The sequence below is a fragment of the Cherax quadricarinatus genome, chromosome 18 (assembly GCF_038502225.1).
Source record: "Cherax quadricarinatus isolate ZL_2023a chromosome 18, ASM3850222v1, whole genome shotgun sequence".
Lineage (NCBI taxonomy): Eukaryota > Metazoa > Arthropoda > Malacostraca > Decapoda > Parastacidae > Cherax > Cherax quadricarinatus.
This window is the reverse complement of record NC_091309.1, coordinates 36,874,266-36,893,431: the sequence shown is the minus strand read 5'-3', so window position 1 is coordinate 36,893,431 and position 19,166 is coordinate 36,874,266. Positions and strand designations below refer to the sequence as shown.

At 40.7% G+C, this 19,166-nt stretch overlaps 1 protein-coding gene across 1 annotated transcript in view; it reads left to right on the top strand.

Annotated features, from left to right (window-relative positions):
• Positions 1-12,702: 12,702 nt before the first annotated feature.
• The window catches only part of LOC138852889 (ceramide synthase 2-like), a 47,918-nt gene continuing 41,454 nt past the window's right edge, over positions 12,703-19,166 (top strand). The window contains exon 1 of the mRNA XM_070086416.1: positions 12,703-13,220. Within this exon, the coding sequence (XP_069942517.1) occupies positions 13,209-13,220 (12 nt within the window). The 5' untranslated portion in view covers positions 12,703-13,208. The remainder of the gene's footprint in view (positions 13,221-19,166) is intronic.

The window sequence follows — 19,166 nt, the reverse complement described above, 5'->3', positions numbered from 1 at the left end:
TGAATGGAGAAATTTATTTATATAGTATGCATTTCTTAAGCTTATTTTTTATGTGTCTTGTGTTGAGGCATTTTCCTTATATCACTTAAAAATTATTATGTTGGAAAATAAAGATGTATTTTAATATAATGTTTAGTATGAAGGCAGTAAGGAATGACTATTGACAGATGTCACTTTCTTTAAATATTTTGATATTGTGATGAGCATTAGAGATAAGTCACTTTTTACTGTCTCTTAACCCGTAAACGGTCCAAACGTATATATACGTTTTTTCAACATTTGAAAGCATGTAAAAAAAGTAGATCTTCTTTTTGTTTTTTTACATTTGAAAATGTATAAAAAAACTTTGATCTACTTTTTTTTTTGTTATATTTGAAAATATGTAAAAAAAAACAGATCTACTTTTGTAGCACTACACATGTGAACGTAGATCTGCTTGGACCGTTTACGGGTTAATGATGTTGATGTATCCTTACAGCTGTTTCTTTGGTTTTTACCTGCAGATTTTTTTCCTACTTTTGAAGTAGAAGTTTCAATTAGACATTCTGCATAAACAGCACTTATGTAGTAAGTATGATAATCCTTAAAACCATTAAAATTTTGGTATAAGTATATTTAGTATTTTTTATTAATGGTTATACTAAATTCAGGTGAAACCTACAGGAAGACCTTTAACCCTTAAATTGTATATGATGCAGATCAACAGCCAAATAGTAAACTGTTTAATGTATACTCTCCAAGAATTATTTTTGGCAAGCATATTTTTGATAAATTAGACACATGTGCAACTCTTGGGTATCTTTATTGAGGAAACGTTTTGCCACACAGTGGCTTCATCAGTCCATACAAAGGAGAATCTTGAAGAACAGGAGGAGAATGAGGTAATCAGTCCCTCAACCTTGAGTCGATGTGATCAGTCCATCAATCTTGAATAGATTCTATTCAAGATTGATGGACTGATCACATCGACTCAAGGTTGAGGGACTGATTACCTCATTCTCCTCCTGTTCTTCAAGATTCTCCTTTGTATGGACTGATGAAGCCACTGTGTGGCAAAACGTTTCCTCAATAAAGATACCCAAGAGTTGCACATGTGTCTAATTTATCAACATGTCGGTTCTCTGAACCATTCATCTACAAAACATATTTTTAAATGGGGATGTAGAATTTTGTGTTAAAAAAAGGACCTCGAGTCCCTAGTACAAAAATAATATGCCATATAAAATTCACAGCCTCAGTGTGCCCTACCAAGTCGATTCTCTCAATTCATGTTTGGTCACTATGGTGAACACAGTTTTAAGTGAAGAAATAAACTATTTTATACATTCAAGAGAGTATTAAGTTTGAAGAATTTTCTAGTGATAAGTACTTTGAAGAATTTACAAGGTATGTAGCATTGTCCAACAAGGAAATGATAAATTCAGGTTTTGCAAGGCATGCCTAGACCTTATGATGCCCAAAATTTGCTATCTTCCCAGATGGGATTGTGATATGCAACTGCTTTTCCAGGTAGTGATCCAAGGACATATATTAGAAACAACCAGAATTTTCACAGCTGTATAATTCTCACTGCCATCATTTGCATTGCTACTGTATCTGCCTCAGACTTTGCAAAAGCCTTTGACAAGTGCGATCATAGTGTAATAGTACACAAAATGCCCCTTAAAGGAGGTTCCTTGATGCTGGTGAAGGGCTCTTGATCTAGGGAATTGGATCTGTGCTCCAATTCCCAGAAATGAACCTGAATACTTTTCATCCTTCCTCCACAGGCGCTGTATAATCCTATGGGTTTAGCGCTCCCGCATGATTATAATAATAAAGTACAAAAAATGCATGATAAAGGAATAACAGGAAACGTGGGTAGATGGATCTATAACTTCCTAACAAATAGAAAACAAAGAGTAAGTAAACAGTAAAATCAGTGGTGGCTACAGTGGAGAACTCTGTTCCACAAGGTACAGTACTCACTCCCATCCTTTTCCTCATCTTCATATCTGACACAGAGTGTGTCCTCCTTTGCTGATGATACTATCATGATAGTATCATCCAACAAGTATACTGCAAATCTCCAAGCAGACATCAAGTTAGTTTAATATTTTTATTATGCACCCCATACCTATCCTATGAGTGGCAGTCAAAAAGATTACAGAGGTACATAATAGGTCCAAGGACTGGGGTGCAAAGTTTTGATAGCCGAACAAGTTACAAAGGTAATGAACCATTCACACGTCTACACCTGATAACAATTATAATGAGTTATTAATGCAATTACGTATTAGCTTTATTTACAGTTTACCTGGAGTTTACCTGGAGAGAGTTTCGGGGGTCAACGCCCCCGCGGCCCGGTCTGTGACCAGGCCTCCTGGTGGATCAGCGCCTGATCAACCAGGCTGTTGCTGCTGGCTGCACGCAAACCAACGTACGAGCCACAGCCCGGCTGATCAGGAACCGACTTTAGGTGCTTGTCCAGTGCCAGCTTGAAGACTGCCAGGGGTCTGTTGGTAATCCCCCTTATGTGTGCTGGGAGGCAGTTGAACAGTCTCGGGCCCCTGACACTTATTGTATGGTCTCTTAACGTGCTAGTGACACCCCTGCTTTTCATTGGGGGGATGGTGCATCGTCTGCCAAGTCTTTTGCTTTCGTAGTGAGTGATTTTCGTGTGCAAGTTCGGTACTAGTCCCTCTAGGATTTTCCAGGTGTATATAATCATGTATCTCTCCCTCCTGCGTTCCAGGGAATACAGGTTTAGAAACCTCAAGCGCTCCCAGTAATTGAGGTGTTTTATCTCCGTTATGCGCGCCGTGAAAGTTCTCTGTACATTTTCTAGGTCGGCAATTTCACCTGCCTTGAAAGGTGCTGTTAGAGTGCAGCAATATTCCAGCCTAGATAGAACAAGTGACCTGAAGAGTGTCATCATGGGCTTGGCCTCCCTAGTTTTGAAGGTTCTCATTATCCATCCTGTCATTTTTCTAGCAGATGCATTGATACAATGTTATGGTCCTTGAAGGTGAGATCCTCCGACATAATCACTCCCAGGTCTTTGACGTTGGTGTTTCGCTCTATTTTGTGGCCAGAATTTGTTTTGTACTCTGATGAAGATTTAATTTCCTCATGTTTACCATATCTGAGTAATTGAAATTTCTCATCGTTGAACTTCAGTGAGTAAAGTCAGGGTATTTTTCCAAAATGGTTTGTAATATACCACTGTGGATAAAATACTTTGACATATCTTCAACATTTCTGAATGAGTTGTCTCTGAATTCATTAATTTTTATCTCATTCCAGTATATAATGACACAAGGTGTGACCACAGCCCATCCGGTAAAATTTTCATTTCATCTCGTCTGCATCTGGTGGTGGTGATTTAACCTCCCAAAGATACTTGTAACCCAGCTGGGGCCAGGCAGTAGTGACATCCAAGAATCTACTTATTTTGTTGGATGTACCATAGGCATGTGGTTCCTCCTGCATGATAGAATGATGATAGATGGACTGACTGGTACTTGCTCCCATTCTATTCCTCGTCCTCATTTCTGAAATAGACAGACATGTAAGCCATAGCTCCATGTCTTCCTTTGCAGATGACACCTGGATTACCATGGAAGTGACCTCCATCGAAGACACCACAAGACTCCAAGCAGACATCAACCAACTCTTCGAATGGGCCACTCAAAACAATATGATGTTCAACGAGGAGAAATTTCAACTACTCAGATATGGGAAACTTGAGCAAATTAAAAATGTATCAGGGTATACGACAAATTCTAACCATACAATAGAGTGGAAAAGTAATGTGAAAGACCTGAGAGTGATAATGTCGGAGGATCTTGCCTTCAAAGACCACAACAATGTATCTACCTCATCTGCTAGGAAAATGATAGGATGGATAATGAGAGCCTTCAAAACTAGGGACGCCAAGCCCATGATGATTCTCTTCAAATCGCTTGTTCTTTCTAGGCTGGAATACTGCTGTACACTAACTGCCCCCTTCGAGGCTGGCGACATTGCAGACCTGGAGAGTGTGCAAAGAACTTTCATGGCACACATAAGTACGATAAGGCATCTAAATTACTGGGAATGGTTGAAGGTCCTTGATCTGTATTCCCTGGAATGCAGGTGAGAGAGAGATACATGATAATATACACTTGGAAGGTCCTGGAGGGATTGGTACCAAACCTGCACATGAAAATCACTCCCTATGAAAGCAAAAGACTCTGCAGGGGATGCAACATTTCCCCCATGAAAAGCAGGGGTGCCACAAGTATATTGAGAGACAACACAATAAGTGTCCGGGGCCCATGATTGTTCAATTGCCTCCTAGCATGCATAAAGGGGATTACCAATAGACCCCTGGCTGTCTTCAAGAGGGAGCTGAACAGGCACCTAAGTCAGTTCCCGACCAACCGGCCATCAGTAACAGCCTGGTTGATCAGGCCCTGACCCACCACGAGACCTGGTCATGGACTGGGCCATGGGGGCGTTAACCCTCGGAACACCCTCTAGTTATATATACGTATATATCTTATCTTTGCTGAGTGTCAAGGAAATGAGTGGCAGCTTGCCGCCTCGCTGTTTGTGGTGATGCATGAGCTTCAGAGCCACTCAGCTCCCAGGGATTTACATTAAGTTTATATCAGATCATTGATGTGCATTTTATGAAGTGGTGGATTTGCTGTGGTATACTGCATGAGTATTTACAATCAACTGCTTGATATAACTTTTAAGCAAGATTTAATAGGTGCCTTTTAATAATGTTATTAAAGCAAGTATCAGATAGGAAACTGTTTACATTTTCAGGTGGAATTCAATATTTTTGGTCCTTTTATTTGCAAGGAATTTGGAAACAGATTGAGTAGTAAATATAGTACATATATCAAAGACATACTTGTTCCTTGTATTGTGTGTGTACTCACTTAATTGTGGTTGCAGGGGTCGAGTCTTAGCTCCTGGCCCTGCCTCTTCACTGGTTGCTACTAGGTCCTCTCTCTCCCTGCTCCATGAGCTTTATCATACCTCGTCTTAAAACTATGTATGGTTCCCGCCTCCACTACTTCACTTTCTAGGCTATTCCACGGCCTGACTACTCTATGACTGAAGAAATTCTTCCTAACATCCCTTTGACTCATCTGAGTCTTCAACTTCCAATTGTGACCTCTTGTTTCTGTGTCCCCTCCCTGGAACATCCTGTCTTTGTCAACCTTGTCTATTTCGCGCAGTATTTTATATGTCGTTATCATGTCTACCCTGACCCTCCTGTCCTCCAGTGTCGTCAGGCCGATTTCCCTTAACCTTTCTTCATAGGACATTCCCCTTAGCTCTGTAACTAACTTTGTCGCAAACCTTTGCACTTTCTCTAATTTCTTGACGTGCTTGATCAAGTGCAGGTTCCAAACAGGTGCTGCATACTCCAGTATGGGCCTGACGTACACGGTGTACAGTGTCTTGAACGATTCCTTACTAAGGTATCGGAACGCTGTCCTCTGGTTTGCCAGGCGCCCATATGCTGCAGCAGTTATCTGGTTGATGTGTGCTTCCGGAGACGTGCTCGGTGTTGTGCTCACCCCAAGATCTTTCCCCTTGAGCGAGGTTTGCAGTCTCTGGCCACCTACCCTATACTCCGTCTGCGGTCTTCTGTGCCCTTCCCCAATCTTCATGACTTTGCATTTGACGAGGTTAAATTCGAGAAGGCAGTTGCTGGACCAGGTATCCAGTCTGTCCAGGTCTCTTTGAAATCCTGCCTGATCCTCATCCGATTTAATTCCCCTCATTAACTTCACATCATCTGCGAACAGACACACTTCTGAGTCTAACCCTTCTATCATGTCGTGTGTGTGTGTGTGTGTGTGTACTCACCTAGTTGTACTCAAATAGTTGAGGTTGCAAGGGTCGAGTCCTAGCTCCTGGACCCACCTCTTCACTGGTCGCTACTAGGTCACTCTCCCTGAACTGTGAACTTCATCATACCTCTGCTTAAATCTATGTATGGATCCTGCCTCCACTACATCACTTCCCAAACTATTCCACTTCCTGACTACTCTGAGGCTGAAGAAATACTTCCTAACATCCCTGTGATTCATCTGTGCCTTCAACTTCCAACTGTGTCCCCTTGTTGCTGTGTCTCATCTCTGGAACATCCTGTCTTTGCCCACCTTGTCAATTCCTCTCAGTATTTTGTATGTCGTTATCATGTGTGTACTCACCTATTTGTGGTTGCAGGGGTCGAGTCCTAGCTCCTGGCCCTGCCTCTTCACTGGTTGCTACTGGGTCCTCTCTCTCCCCACTCCATGAGCTTTATCATACCTCGTCTTAAAACTATGTATGGTTCCTGCCTCCACTACATCACTTTCTAGGCTATTCCACTGCCTGACAACTCTATGACTGAAGAAATACTTCCTAATATCTCTCTGACTCATCTGTGTCTTCAACTTCCAATTGTGACCTCTTGTTTCTGTCTCCCCTCCCTGGAACATCCTGTCTTTGTCCACTTTGTCTATTCCGTGCAGTATTTTATATGTCGTTATCATGTCTCCCCTGACTCTCCTGTCCTCTAGTGTCGTCAGGCTGATTTCCCTTAACCTTTCTTCATAAGACATTCCCCTTAGCTCTGGAACTAACCTTGTCGCAAACCTTTGCACTTTCCCTAGTTTCTTGACGTGCTTTATCAAGTGCGGGTTCCAAACAGGTGCTGCATACGCCGGTATGGGCCTCACGTACACGGTGTACAGTGTCTTGAACGATTCCTTATTAAGGTATCGTCAGGTTTGCCAGACGCCCATATGCTGCAGCAGTTACCTGGTTGATGTGTGCTTCCGGAGACATGCTCGGTGTTATACTCACTCCAAGATCTTTCTCCTTGAGTGAGGTTTGCAGTCTTTGGCCACCTAGCCTATACTCTGTCTGCGGTCTTCTTTGCCCTTCCCCTATCTTCATGACTTTGCATTTGGCGGGATTAAATTCGAGAAGCCAGTTGCTGGACCAGGTGTCCAGTCTGTCCAGGTCTCTTTGAAGTCCTGCCCTGTCCTCATCTGATTTAATTCTCCTCATTAACTTCACATCGTCTGCGAACAGGGACACTTCTGAGTCTAACCCTTCCATCATGTCGTTCACATATACCAAAAATAGCACTGGTCCTAGGACCGACCCCTGTGTGACCCCGCTCGTCACAGGTGCCCATTGTGATACATCATTACGTACCATGACTCGTTGTTGCCTCCCTGTCAGGTATTCTCTGATCCATTGCAGTGCCCTTCCTGTTATACGCGCCTGATCATCTAGTTTCTGCACTAGTCTCTTGTGAGGAACTGTGTCGAAGGCCTTCTTGCAGTCCAAGAAAATGCAATCAACCCACCCCTCTCTCTCGTGTCGCACTTCTGTTACTTTGTCATAGAACTTCAGAAGGTTTGTGACACAGGATTTGCCTTCCATGAATCAGTGCTGGTTATCGTTTATAATCTTGTTCTGTTCCAGGTGCTCCACCACTCTCCTCCTGATAATCTTCTCCATGACTTTGCATAATATACACGTCAGTGACACTGGTCTGTAATATAGTGCCTCTTTTCTGTCTCCTTTTTTTAAAAATGGGAACTACATTTGCGGTCTTCTATACCTCAGGTAGTTGCCCAGTTTCAAGGGATGTGTGTATGTGTGTGTGTGTGTGTCCTGCTGTAGCTCTCTATGAAGAGTTAAGCTCTGGGTTAATGTTTGTATTGAGTGTCCTGTATACATAGTGTGCACATTATTAGGTGAGAATATTTTGTATGGTATGCAAATTTAGACTCAAATAAGTGTGGGAGTTGTTGTCTGGAACCTAAATGAGTGATTATTCTAAGAGCAGGTTTCGGCTGGGTAACAATGGCTTTACCCCTCATGGAAGGTTCCTTGATGTTGGTGAGGGGCTCTTGATTTAGGGAATTGGATCTGTGCTCCAGTTCCCCGAATTAAGTCTGAATGCCTTCCACATCCCCCCTCCCCTGGGTGCTGTATAATCCTACGGGTTTAGCGCTTCCCCCTTGATTATAATAATAATAATAACAATGGCTTTAAGGTGAGTGCTGTTGTTGACACCCATGCGCAAATGCCAACCCATTATGATACCATGAATATAGATAAGTATGTTTATGGAGCAACTTGCAATGTGAACAGACTGACTGATGTTGTAGTGGCCAGGCTTAGGCTTGGTTACAAGTACTTCTGGCAGTTTGGGAGACACACAGATGATGATCAAACTAAATGTAAATTATGTAATCAGGCATATGGTCACTGTCTTGAACACTATGTGCTTAATTGTCCACTATTGATGAATACAGAGATAGACAATATAATAACCTATGTGACATGTCAAGATATCTTATTAATGAAAATAAGATACCAGTTATACTAAGCAAATTTCCTAAATTTGCTTGTAACAGATAAGTGAACTATAGATATGTAGATATAAATCCATATGTATTCCTGTTAACCCTTTGGGGCCTAGTTCCTAGGCCTTTTGTATATCCATATGCTCTTGCATACCGTCCACAGGATGGATATGGGGTGCACAATAAACTAGCCACTTCGATGGCAAAATCTAATCTCTAATCAGTAGTTAGGTAGGGCTAGACCAGAGTAATACAGAGTAAGCAAGGACGTTTGAGGTACACAGTAGAGTATTTTTGAGAGAATGTTCACTGTTTTGGAACTTTTTTTAGAAATGTTTCGAACGTACATGTCAAATTTTAGTTTGCTGTCCAGGTATATACCCAGGAGTTTATTCTCTTTCTACCTTTCAGCAGCCCCTCATGGAAGGTTCCTTTATGTTGGTGAGGGGCTCTTGATTTAGGGAATTGGATCTGTGCTCCAGTTCCCCGAATTAAGCCTGAATGCCTTCCACATCCCCCCCCAGGCGCTGTATAATCCTCCGGGTTTAGCGCTTCCCCCTTGATTATAATAATAATAATCTACCTTTTAGCTGGTGTATTATTTATCTTTTTGTTCGAATAAATATTATTAGCTTTGCTCCCAAGTATTGTGTAGGTCTTATCAGTATTGAGTGTGAGTTGTTAGATGTGATCCAACAGAATACAAACCTAACACAAGACACAAAACTCTGCGTGGCCCGGTGGTCTGGTGGCTAAAACTCCCGCTTCACACACACGGAGGGCCCGGGTTCGATTCCCGGCGGGTGGAAATTCCGACACGTTTCCTTACACCTATTGTCCTGTTCACCTAGCAGCAAATAGGTACCTGGGTATTAGTCGACAGGTGTGGGTCGCATCCTGGGGGACAAGATTAAGGACCCCAATGGAAATAAGTTAGACAGTCCTCGATGACGCACTGACTTTCTTGGGTTATCCTGGGTGGCTAACCCTCCGGGGTTAAAAATCCGAACGAAATCCTATCTTATCTTATCTCTCTCTTCGACATCCTCCGTCTCCAACTCACTCTTTGCAACAACTCAATGCGCATTAAAGGCCCTAAGATCTGGAATTCATTGCCTGAATCATCGAAAGGTCCCCTGTATACCAATCAATATAGAGCTATTGTTAATAAGGACCTCATCTCCCTAACGTAACTAAACCAACATTGTGCTATACTAACTCTATCCCTGTTCTTCCAGTCTTCCTCAAACTCCCATAGAAAATTAAGCACTAATCTAGTTTCATTATATTCCTATTGAAACTAACTTCCTGTATCTTCACCATCTGAAGATCACTGAACCACTTTGAAGTATTAATGAATACTTAAAACTGTACTATTGTTCACTTAGCTTCCTCTCTTTTTGTACATGTAAAAATTCCTACTTAATAACTCATGTCTAGTTCTTAAGTAGTCTTTAAGCATTAGGATTAGTCTGCCCGAAATGCACCACATATTAGTGGCTTTCTTTGTGCCTAACAATATTTTATTTCATGTACATTACATTACTTGTATACTGCAGAAAATAAGTTATTTGTATCTGTAAGTACTGTACATATATACTGTATCTTTCCAAGTTTGACATTAACTGTGTTGGTAAGTATATGCATTTGAGATGACGAAAGTTGTGTTATTTGCAAAGAATTGGCTTATGTTCCTATGAAGCATTAGAAGTAATAGTAGAGGGCTCAGAGCACTTCTCTGTGGAATCCCTATTTTGACAATGGGTTTGTTAGAGCAATAAAGCAGCCAATTGGAAATTGGCTACTTGATTGGATAGACTGAGCTTTATTGGGATATATTGAGCTGACCGTGGTGCTGTCCCGTCCTGACGCCAAACTGACAAAGCTTCAGGATATTGTTTCATTATGAATCTGTTTTCATATTCCTCAAGGTCACTTAGGAGCTTCTCCACCTCCTCCTCAGTTGTGTGTAATTCATCCAACACTAGTTGGTTTATCCCTTGTTGGTGTACCCCACTGTTTTGTCTTCCCAGTGTCCCACCAGCCTCCACTGTAAATAGTAAATACTTCCTGAAATCTCATGTTGAGCTCCTCACATACTTCTTTGTCATTTCTTGTGAGCTCCCCACCTTCTTTCCCCAGCCTGATTACCTGGTCCTTGACTGTTGTCTTCCTCCTGATGTGGCTGTAAAACAGTTTCGGGTCAGACTTGACTTTCGATGCTATGTTGTTTTCATACTGCCGCTGTGTACACTTGTTTCTGGCTCGTTGGCTAATATCTTTATTTTCCTGAGTCCTTTGCCTTCTGTACTTTTTCCATTCTCTAGGGCACTTAGTTTTTGCCTCTCTACACCTTCGGGTAAACCAAGGGCTCGTTCTGTCCTTCCTATTATTTCTGTTACCCTTGGGATTGGGAACAAACCTGCCTCCTTGCATTTTGTTGTTACAAAGTCCATCATTTCGTTTACTGACTTTCCTACCAACTCCTGTTCCCACTGAACCTCCTGCAGGAAGGTCCTCATTCCTGTGTAGTCCCCTGTGTAGTGTGTGTGTGCGTGCGTGTGAAATTCTGTTTCAAGCTTGGTAAAACGGCTAGTAAAACTCACCAAATGCTTCATTAAGCATTTGACAACAAATTAATGGGTCGGGAACAGCGTTTTAAATGGTTTTCTTGATTCAACGCAGGACGAAAACCAGTTAAGGATGGTAAACATTGAGATTGTCCATTGATGTCAAAAAAGTGGGAAAGGCTCTTCACGAAGATGGTCGTCAGTGTCCAAGACGTTGCAAGTGCTGTGGGAATTTTGACTTAAAATTTTGACTTAAAATTTGAACATGAATTGAGTGGCTGCAAAATCTGTGTCCTGTTTGTTGGCTTCAGACGAGACAGACCATCTTTTTCTGGCTAAAAATAACATGGTGGTCATCCCCACTCTCCCTGCATCCCAGATCTACCCCCCTGTGACTTTTTTTTTTCTCTTCCCCAAAATAAAAATGGCATTTAAAGGGTGTTGTTTTAATGACGTGGAGGACATTTAAGCAGAATTGCAAGCCAGACTAGATGCCGTTAGGAAAGAAGAGTTACACGAAGTGGCAGAGGTGCCAGGATCAGTGTATTGCCTTCCAGGGAGGCTATACACTGATCCTGGGAGGGAGATAATTTCATCTCGAGGTTAGGTAAACCTATATATATATTTTTTTGCTGCAGTCCAGGAACTTTTTGATAGTACCTCAGACATAGTTCATAATCTCAAGGCTAATTGTAATTGAACGACTGTTAGTGAATAAACAGAAAAAAACTGCCAGTCTTCTCTACTTTATATCTGAGCCTCAGAATCAGTACATTTTGTACTTAATAGCTTGTCTAGCACTTCCAAGAATCCCTGCTAGTTGTCCTGGGTCTGCACCCTCCTCATTGTGCTTTTCTTGCATTTCTTCAGGACAATCAGGAACTGCTTAAACTTCCTGATGATCTGCTCCTCCATTATGGGAAGATGGCTAATGGGTCAACTTCCAAAGAGAGAGAGAGCCAGTCTTGACAGCATTGGTGCAGCAGTCCCTCTCCCATCTTAAAAATTGGTGGTAATATCCATGGAGGACTGTCCTCCAGGCTGGAAGTTGGTATTTATGGTGCTTCTCAATGATGGGCACCACCAAGGTGGTTATTCCAACTCATATCCATAGTTCTGAAAGGTGGCTTTGGTATAGATAATCATAACAAAATAAATTACTGTTGATAAAGGGAAGATTTTTTTTTACATGACATGGACTGTATGACCCATATGAATTTAGTGTTTCTTCCTGATTAAAAAAGAAAATTTATGTGACATGGGCTTACTAATAGTGAAGCAAACAGGTTCCATAGAGAAAGCATGAAAATAACCTTATGCATGTCCTAAATGTTGTCCAGTTTCATTAAAACTGAACACGAAGAAGATTCTCCATCACTGGGTACATAAGCAATGAGCACACTGAAAAAAGAATAATAAAAAAAAAATCCCACCCATTTTAGGGCCACCATTCTGAAAACATACACCTTATTAACAAGAATGCTGAGTGAACTAATATGTCAAAGTGCTCTGTATATACAGTATTATGACATTCATCCTTCCTAATCCAATGAAGCTTGCGGCGTCTATGTAAATAACACTACACAAACAGAAAACATAAGATGTTAAATGAAGGTAACACTATACGTTCTTCCTCTGACGTGTTCACCTTAATTAATGTTGGGCACCTGTCATCCTTTCTCACGTGATAGTCTAGCAGTCCAAACACACAATGAACTACCAAGAGGGGTTCCTTGATGCAGAGAGGGGCTTTTGATCCAAGGAATTGGACTTGCCCTTCCCTGCCTGGGATGACTAAGATTCCCAGCAACGGTATCCTACCAGCTCTTCTTTCTCAAAAAAACATCGCCCATCAAAACTTGTGATGGCCTAAGGTGAAAGTTCAACTACATGAACCCACGTAGACCACAACATGACCCAAGAATACTAAGAATGTAACCCAAATCTTGACAAAATTAGAAGATCTAAGGAAGACAGCCCTGCTAACCCAAACACTGCCTCCGCTGCCAGACAACCACTTAACCCAAGCTCCGAGAAAACAAGCCTTCTCCTCCATTGCTACACAGTATCTACTTCAGTGATACTATGAAAGGATATCGCAGAAGAAACAACACCAGTAATAAAAGAATAACAGCAAGGTCCCTAGAACTCAACTTGTCTACCCAGCAGGACGCCAGTGTATCATCAACCCCCCTCACCGCCGCCACCCAGGGAACAACAACAACAACAACAAACATGGCTGACTCCCCCTCCAACTCCACTCCCTTCAAAGGATTCATCCATGATAACTCAGGTATGATTATTCCTGACAATATCAAGGACTACATCGTTGCTCTAGAAAATGAAATCAAAGATATCAAAGCAGCACTCGAGCGACGAGATTCCAAGATAACCAACCTCGAGAATAAGATCCAAAACCTTGAAGAGAAGATTACATCGGGAAGTGTTGACACAGAAAATACTCTAAAAGCAGCTATAGCCAGTCACACTGAGCAAATAACAACAATAAATATGAAGGTTGAAGAAGCAATCAAGGACTGGAATCAGAACATGCACACTCGACTAAATGAATACCTTGATTTCCAAGACGACAAAACTGAACAAGATAAGTTGTCTGATGCAGTTATAATAAACAGTCCACACATTCCTAGTGACATAACACAAGCACAGTGCAAAGAAACTGCTATCAGGATAATACAGGACCACGTACAAGTCATCGTGCAAAACAATGAAATCAAAGAAACACATTTGTTAGGAAAACCAGGAAGTAAACACAGTATAATGATCAGACTTCATTCATACGATAAAAGAAAGGACCTAATTAAATCAGCAATTACAATGAAAAATGGAGTGTACATAAATGAGTGTCTAACAAAAAAACGTCAAAACCTTCTGTTCAGGCTGAGAAAACTTAAACAGGAAAACAAAATTCATCAGTGTTTCACGCGAGATGGGAAAATACTAGTAAGGAAAACATCAACAGGACAACAATATACCATCTCAAACGAACATGATTTCTCTACCTTCCTTAGAAAAGCTGACATTTCTGTAACAGATTAGATAAGTGCCCTTAATACATATATACGTGTGGTGCATATAGTGTACGTTACTATTATATTGTACATTATTATTTTTATTATTTCTCATCACTAGCTAATGCCAACTACCTCCAATACTCTATACTTCTTTCTTACTGCTATTAATTGCTCATAATTTTAAATTACAAGTCAAATCTTACTCCAAATTATTAATATTCATTTTTCTTACCTGTCCATTTAATTTTGTTTATCACAACTTGTTTTTTAGTCACTTTTCATTGTGTATGCAATTAGTGTATATTCCAATTACTTTTTTGCAAGTACCAAAACTATCTTTTGCTAGCTAGTACCAACTACCTCATTTTTTTTACTTTTATTGTGCAATAAACTGCTCAATTTATCTAATATTACAAATCAGATCTTACTCCTAAACCAATATTATTTCATAGTGACCATCTGTCCATTTAACTTTGTTTACCATTACTTAATTTTAGTCCCTTATATATTTTCTCCTTTATTTTAGCTTTATATAACTACCCTAGTTTATACATTCACAATTGTTAAAATAATCAAGGTGCTATTCTCAGGTGCTAAAGTAGAACAAGTTCACAATTTTGCCATTATATTCCAAAACTCATTTATTTTATAGTACTACCTACTATCATATTCCCAAGCTCCATTATTTGATCATCACTTTATTTGTACTAGTCCCTTTTATATTGTCTCCTTTATTTTAGCTTAAAAAAAAAAAACTACCTTAGCTCATTATTTTACATTTGTTAAATAATTCAGGTGCTATTTTTTTTAGCTTAAGACTATTTACTCTGTTTTATACTTAATTCTACCTATAGATTCACTACAAATCTTATGATTACAAGCATTGATCCTGATACCAACCTCTTATTTAATGACTTAAATGAATCAAACAGTTACTGTAATTACTACACTGCAGAACAATCAAAGGCACTTCTCAGAGCCAACAACAACATAACTATCTTTAACTACAATATCAGATCTTTAAGCAAGCATTACGATGACCTCATAGCATTACTAAATTCCTTACATGCCAATATGTCCATCATTACACTAACTGAAACCTGGCTAAAGCCTGATAGTACAGATGTCTATGCCATTCCTGGTTACACAGCCATACACAACTGTAGGCCAGACCAACAAGGGGGTGGCACAGCCATATACTACTCAGACCAACTAGAATGTATCACTAATACTTGCACAAGAGATGAACATGGGGAATATATAATAGCCAAATTCAAATCCAAATACCTACAAAAACCTCTCACATTGATAAACATCTACAGAGTTCCACAGTCAAACATTAGCCAATTTAGTCAAAACCTAGGAAGTATGATAACTGATGCACGCATGAACAAAGATCACTTACTACTCTCAGGTGACTTCAATATAAATCTCCTGCAAGACCAGGACCCACACGTTACTGAATTCACAAACACAATGAGTAACTGTATGTTGCTACCAACAGTAACAAAACCTACAAGAGTTACAGAGACTAGTGTTTCCCTACTTGACCACATCTGGACCAACACCATATCCCCTTTAAAATCAGGCATAATTACAGATAATACCACAGACCACTACCCTACTTTCCTCATAACAACTCTTGGTAAATTACCCCAAGACACTACTAAAGTCACCTTCAGACTTCACAATGAGGCAGCCATTAATAACTTCACAACAGCAGTAGCAAACATTGACTGGCACACTGAGCTAGAAATCAATACAGATATTGACGAATGTATTAATAATTTTCTAAAAAAGACCCAATACCTCTATAACAAGCACTGCCCTAAAAAAACTAAGCAGATGACAGCTAAGAGACTGAACAGTCCCTGGCTAACACCCAGCATTCTCAAATCCATAAATACAAAACACCAATATGAAAAACAGTACAGAATGGGTCACATAACCAGAGACCAAACAAAACGTTACTCGTCAATCCTAACCAGCCTGATAAGAAGGGCAAAAAAATTGTATTATGAGAACAGATTATCCAACTTACGAGGTGATATAAAAAAGACCTGGAAAACCCTATCAGAAATTCTGGGAACAAAAAAGATATCACGAAATAGCGAAATAAAATTAGCAAAATCAGATGAACCCCAACTCCCACCAACAGAAACAGCAAACAGACTCAATGATTTCTTCTCCACTATAGGACAAAACCTTGCCAATAAAATCCCAAGCTCAGATACCCCACCAAATGACTACCTCACCGGCAACTACCCGAACACACTGTTCCTAGCTCCGACTAACCCATACGAAGTCTCCCTTATTATCAACGCACTAAAAAACAAGGCAGGAGATTTAAATACCTTACCACCCTTTATATACAAAAAAGTGTCACAAGTGCTATCACCAATCATTGCAACACTCTTTAACAAATCCATTGAATCCTCCACCTTCCCTACAGTACTCAAAATAGCAAGGGTCACCCCGATCCACAAAGGAGGAGACCAAACAGAGTTGAATAACTATAGGCCAATATCCAACTTACACCCTCTCTCAAAAATCTTCGAAAAATTAATTCATAAACGAATCTACTCCTACCTTATCTCCCAAAACATACTCAACCCCTGCCAATTTGGATTCAGGCCTAATAAAAATACTAATGATGCTATTATACACATGCTAGAACATATATACACTGCAATAGAGAAAAAAGAAGTCCCACTGGGGATCTTCATTGACTTACGTAAAGCTTTTGATACAGTTGACCATGACTTGCTCCACGTAAAATTGTCACACTATGGTATAAGAGGGCACTCCCTCAACTACCTCAAGTCATACCTCAGCAACAGAAGCCAATATGTGTACGCAAATGGGGCAAACTCTTCTGCACAACCAATTACAGTTGGTGTCCCACAGGGAAGTGTCCTTGGCCCTCTTCTCTTTCTCCTATACATAAATGACCTACCAAATGCTTCGCAATTACTCAAACCCACACTATTTGCTGATGACACAACATACGTCTTCTCCCACCCGAGCCCAGTCACGCTAGCCAATACTGTAAATACCGAATTACAGAAAATATCTACCTGGATGAGTACTAACAAACTTACACTAAACATTGACAAAACCTACTTCATTCAGTTTGGTAACAGAGCTACAGATGTCCCTCTTAACATAATGATAAACGGATCACCTATCACAAAGCTAACAGAGGGAAAATTCTTAGGAATCCACCTTGATAATAGACTCAAATTTCATACACATATACAACAAATTTCTAAGAAAATTTCCAAGACTGTAGGCATACTATCGAAGATACGGTACTATGCTCCACAGTCAGCCCTCCTGGCCCTATATCACTCTCTTATTTACCCCTATCTCACCTATGGAATTTGTGCATGGGGCTCAACAACAAGTAACCATCTCAGACCACTAATTACCCAACAAAAGGCTGCAGTTAGAATGATAACAAATTCTCACTACAGGCAGCACACTCCACCAATACTCAATACACTCAACCTACTCACCATACAAAACATCCATACTTATTACTGCACCTATTACATACATAGAACACTCAACTCTGATATTAACCCTCCCCTCAAACATCTCCTTGCCAACCTCAACAGAACACATGACCATAACACAAGGCACAGATCACTCTTTGATATTCCTCGTGTCCATCTCACGCTATGCAAAAACTCAATGCACATAAAAGGCCCTAAAATCTGGAATTCATTACCTGTAAATATAAAAGAAACACTACCTGTTTATAAATTCAAGTCTCTTCTCAAAGATCACTTACTCACCCAAAACCAAATAAATACTGAATAACTGAACCTTATAAATTGTATATCTTAAATGTTTCTCACAATTATATCACATAAATGTTAAACCTAAAACCCAATCTAACTTTATTATTTTTTAAATACACTACCTAACAGAATACTCCATTCTACTGAATTTACAACAATGCATGCAACCAGTCAGTGGTCAGTCGTCACGTGAGGTCACAGACCCTGAGCTGCTTTGGGGATTAGCGTGGACGGTTACAAAGCATGGCTTGCTTCTGCAGTGTTTTAAAAACTGAGGTTGGAGAGTTGAAGGAGGAGGTCTTGCTTCTCCAGGAGGAGATTAGGAGGCTGAAGGTCCACCTCAATGGGTCTGGGAGAGAGTGTGAGGTGGCTGGAGTTGTGGGGAATGAGACTTCTAGCAGTGAGGTGCAGTCTGTCTCTCGCTGTGAGGAGGCTGTAGTTGGGGAGGTAGCAACGGCTACCAGCAGTGAGGTGCAGCCCAGCACCTGCTACAAGTGGCGAGTTGTTCACAGTAATGGGAGGCGCATCAGAATAAGGAAAGTTAAGAGTGAAGATCTGAAGGTAGGAAATCGCTTCTCTGTTCTCCAGGATGAATGTACTTCAGTGGCCAGTGAAGGTAAGGGTACTACTGCCCCTGCTAATGAAGGTAAGCGCATTCTTGTGGTTGGTGACTCTCAGGTAAGATATATTGACCGTGCTTTTTGTAATAGGAATAAGAAGATGAGAGATAGAGTGTGCTTCCCTGGAGCTGGTGTTGGGGACATTGTCAACAGGCTGGATAATATCATGTCAGGTAATGGGAACAAGCCCATTATCTGTCTCAGTGCTGGTGGAAATGATATTGGGAAGGGTAGGAGAGAAGAGCTGCTAGATAAGTACAGGTCAGCTATAGATTTCATTAAGTCTAAGGGAGGGATCCCAATCATATGTAGCATCTTGCCTAGAAGGGGAGTAGGAAATGAATGGTTGTCTAGGGCAATTGGTGTAAATTGCTGGCTAGACAGATACTGCAAGGAACTTGCAATCCCATTCATTGACAACTGGAACAACTTTTATGGCAAACATGATATGTATGCAAGGGATGGGGTACATCTCTCTGGGTCAGGGGTGGTAGCACTTGCAGACTCGATTGAGAAGGCCATTGGTGAAATGCCTATGATTTTAAACTGATGGAAGATAGAGGTATGGGTGTGTGTGGGAAACAAGCAGGTTGCAACACTAGGGTTGGAAACAGTAAATGTATAAAAGGCATTCAGCATGAAGTTATAAATAAAGACAATAGAACAGGTCAGCAAACAAAGGGGGACAGCAGAGGGCAGCAAGGGACTAGCTCCCTTAAGGTTTACTATACTAATAGCAGGAGTGTTAGAAATAAGATAGATGAGCTAAGATTAATTG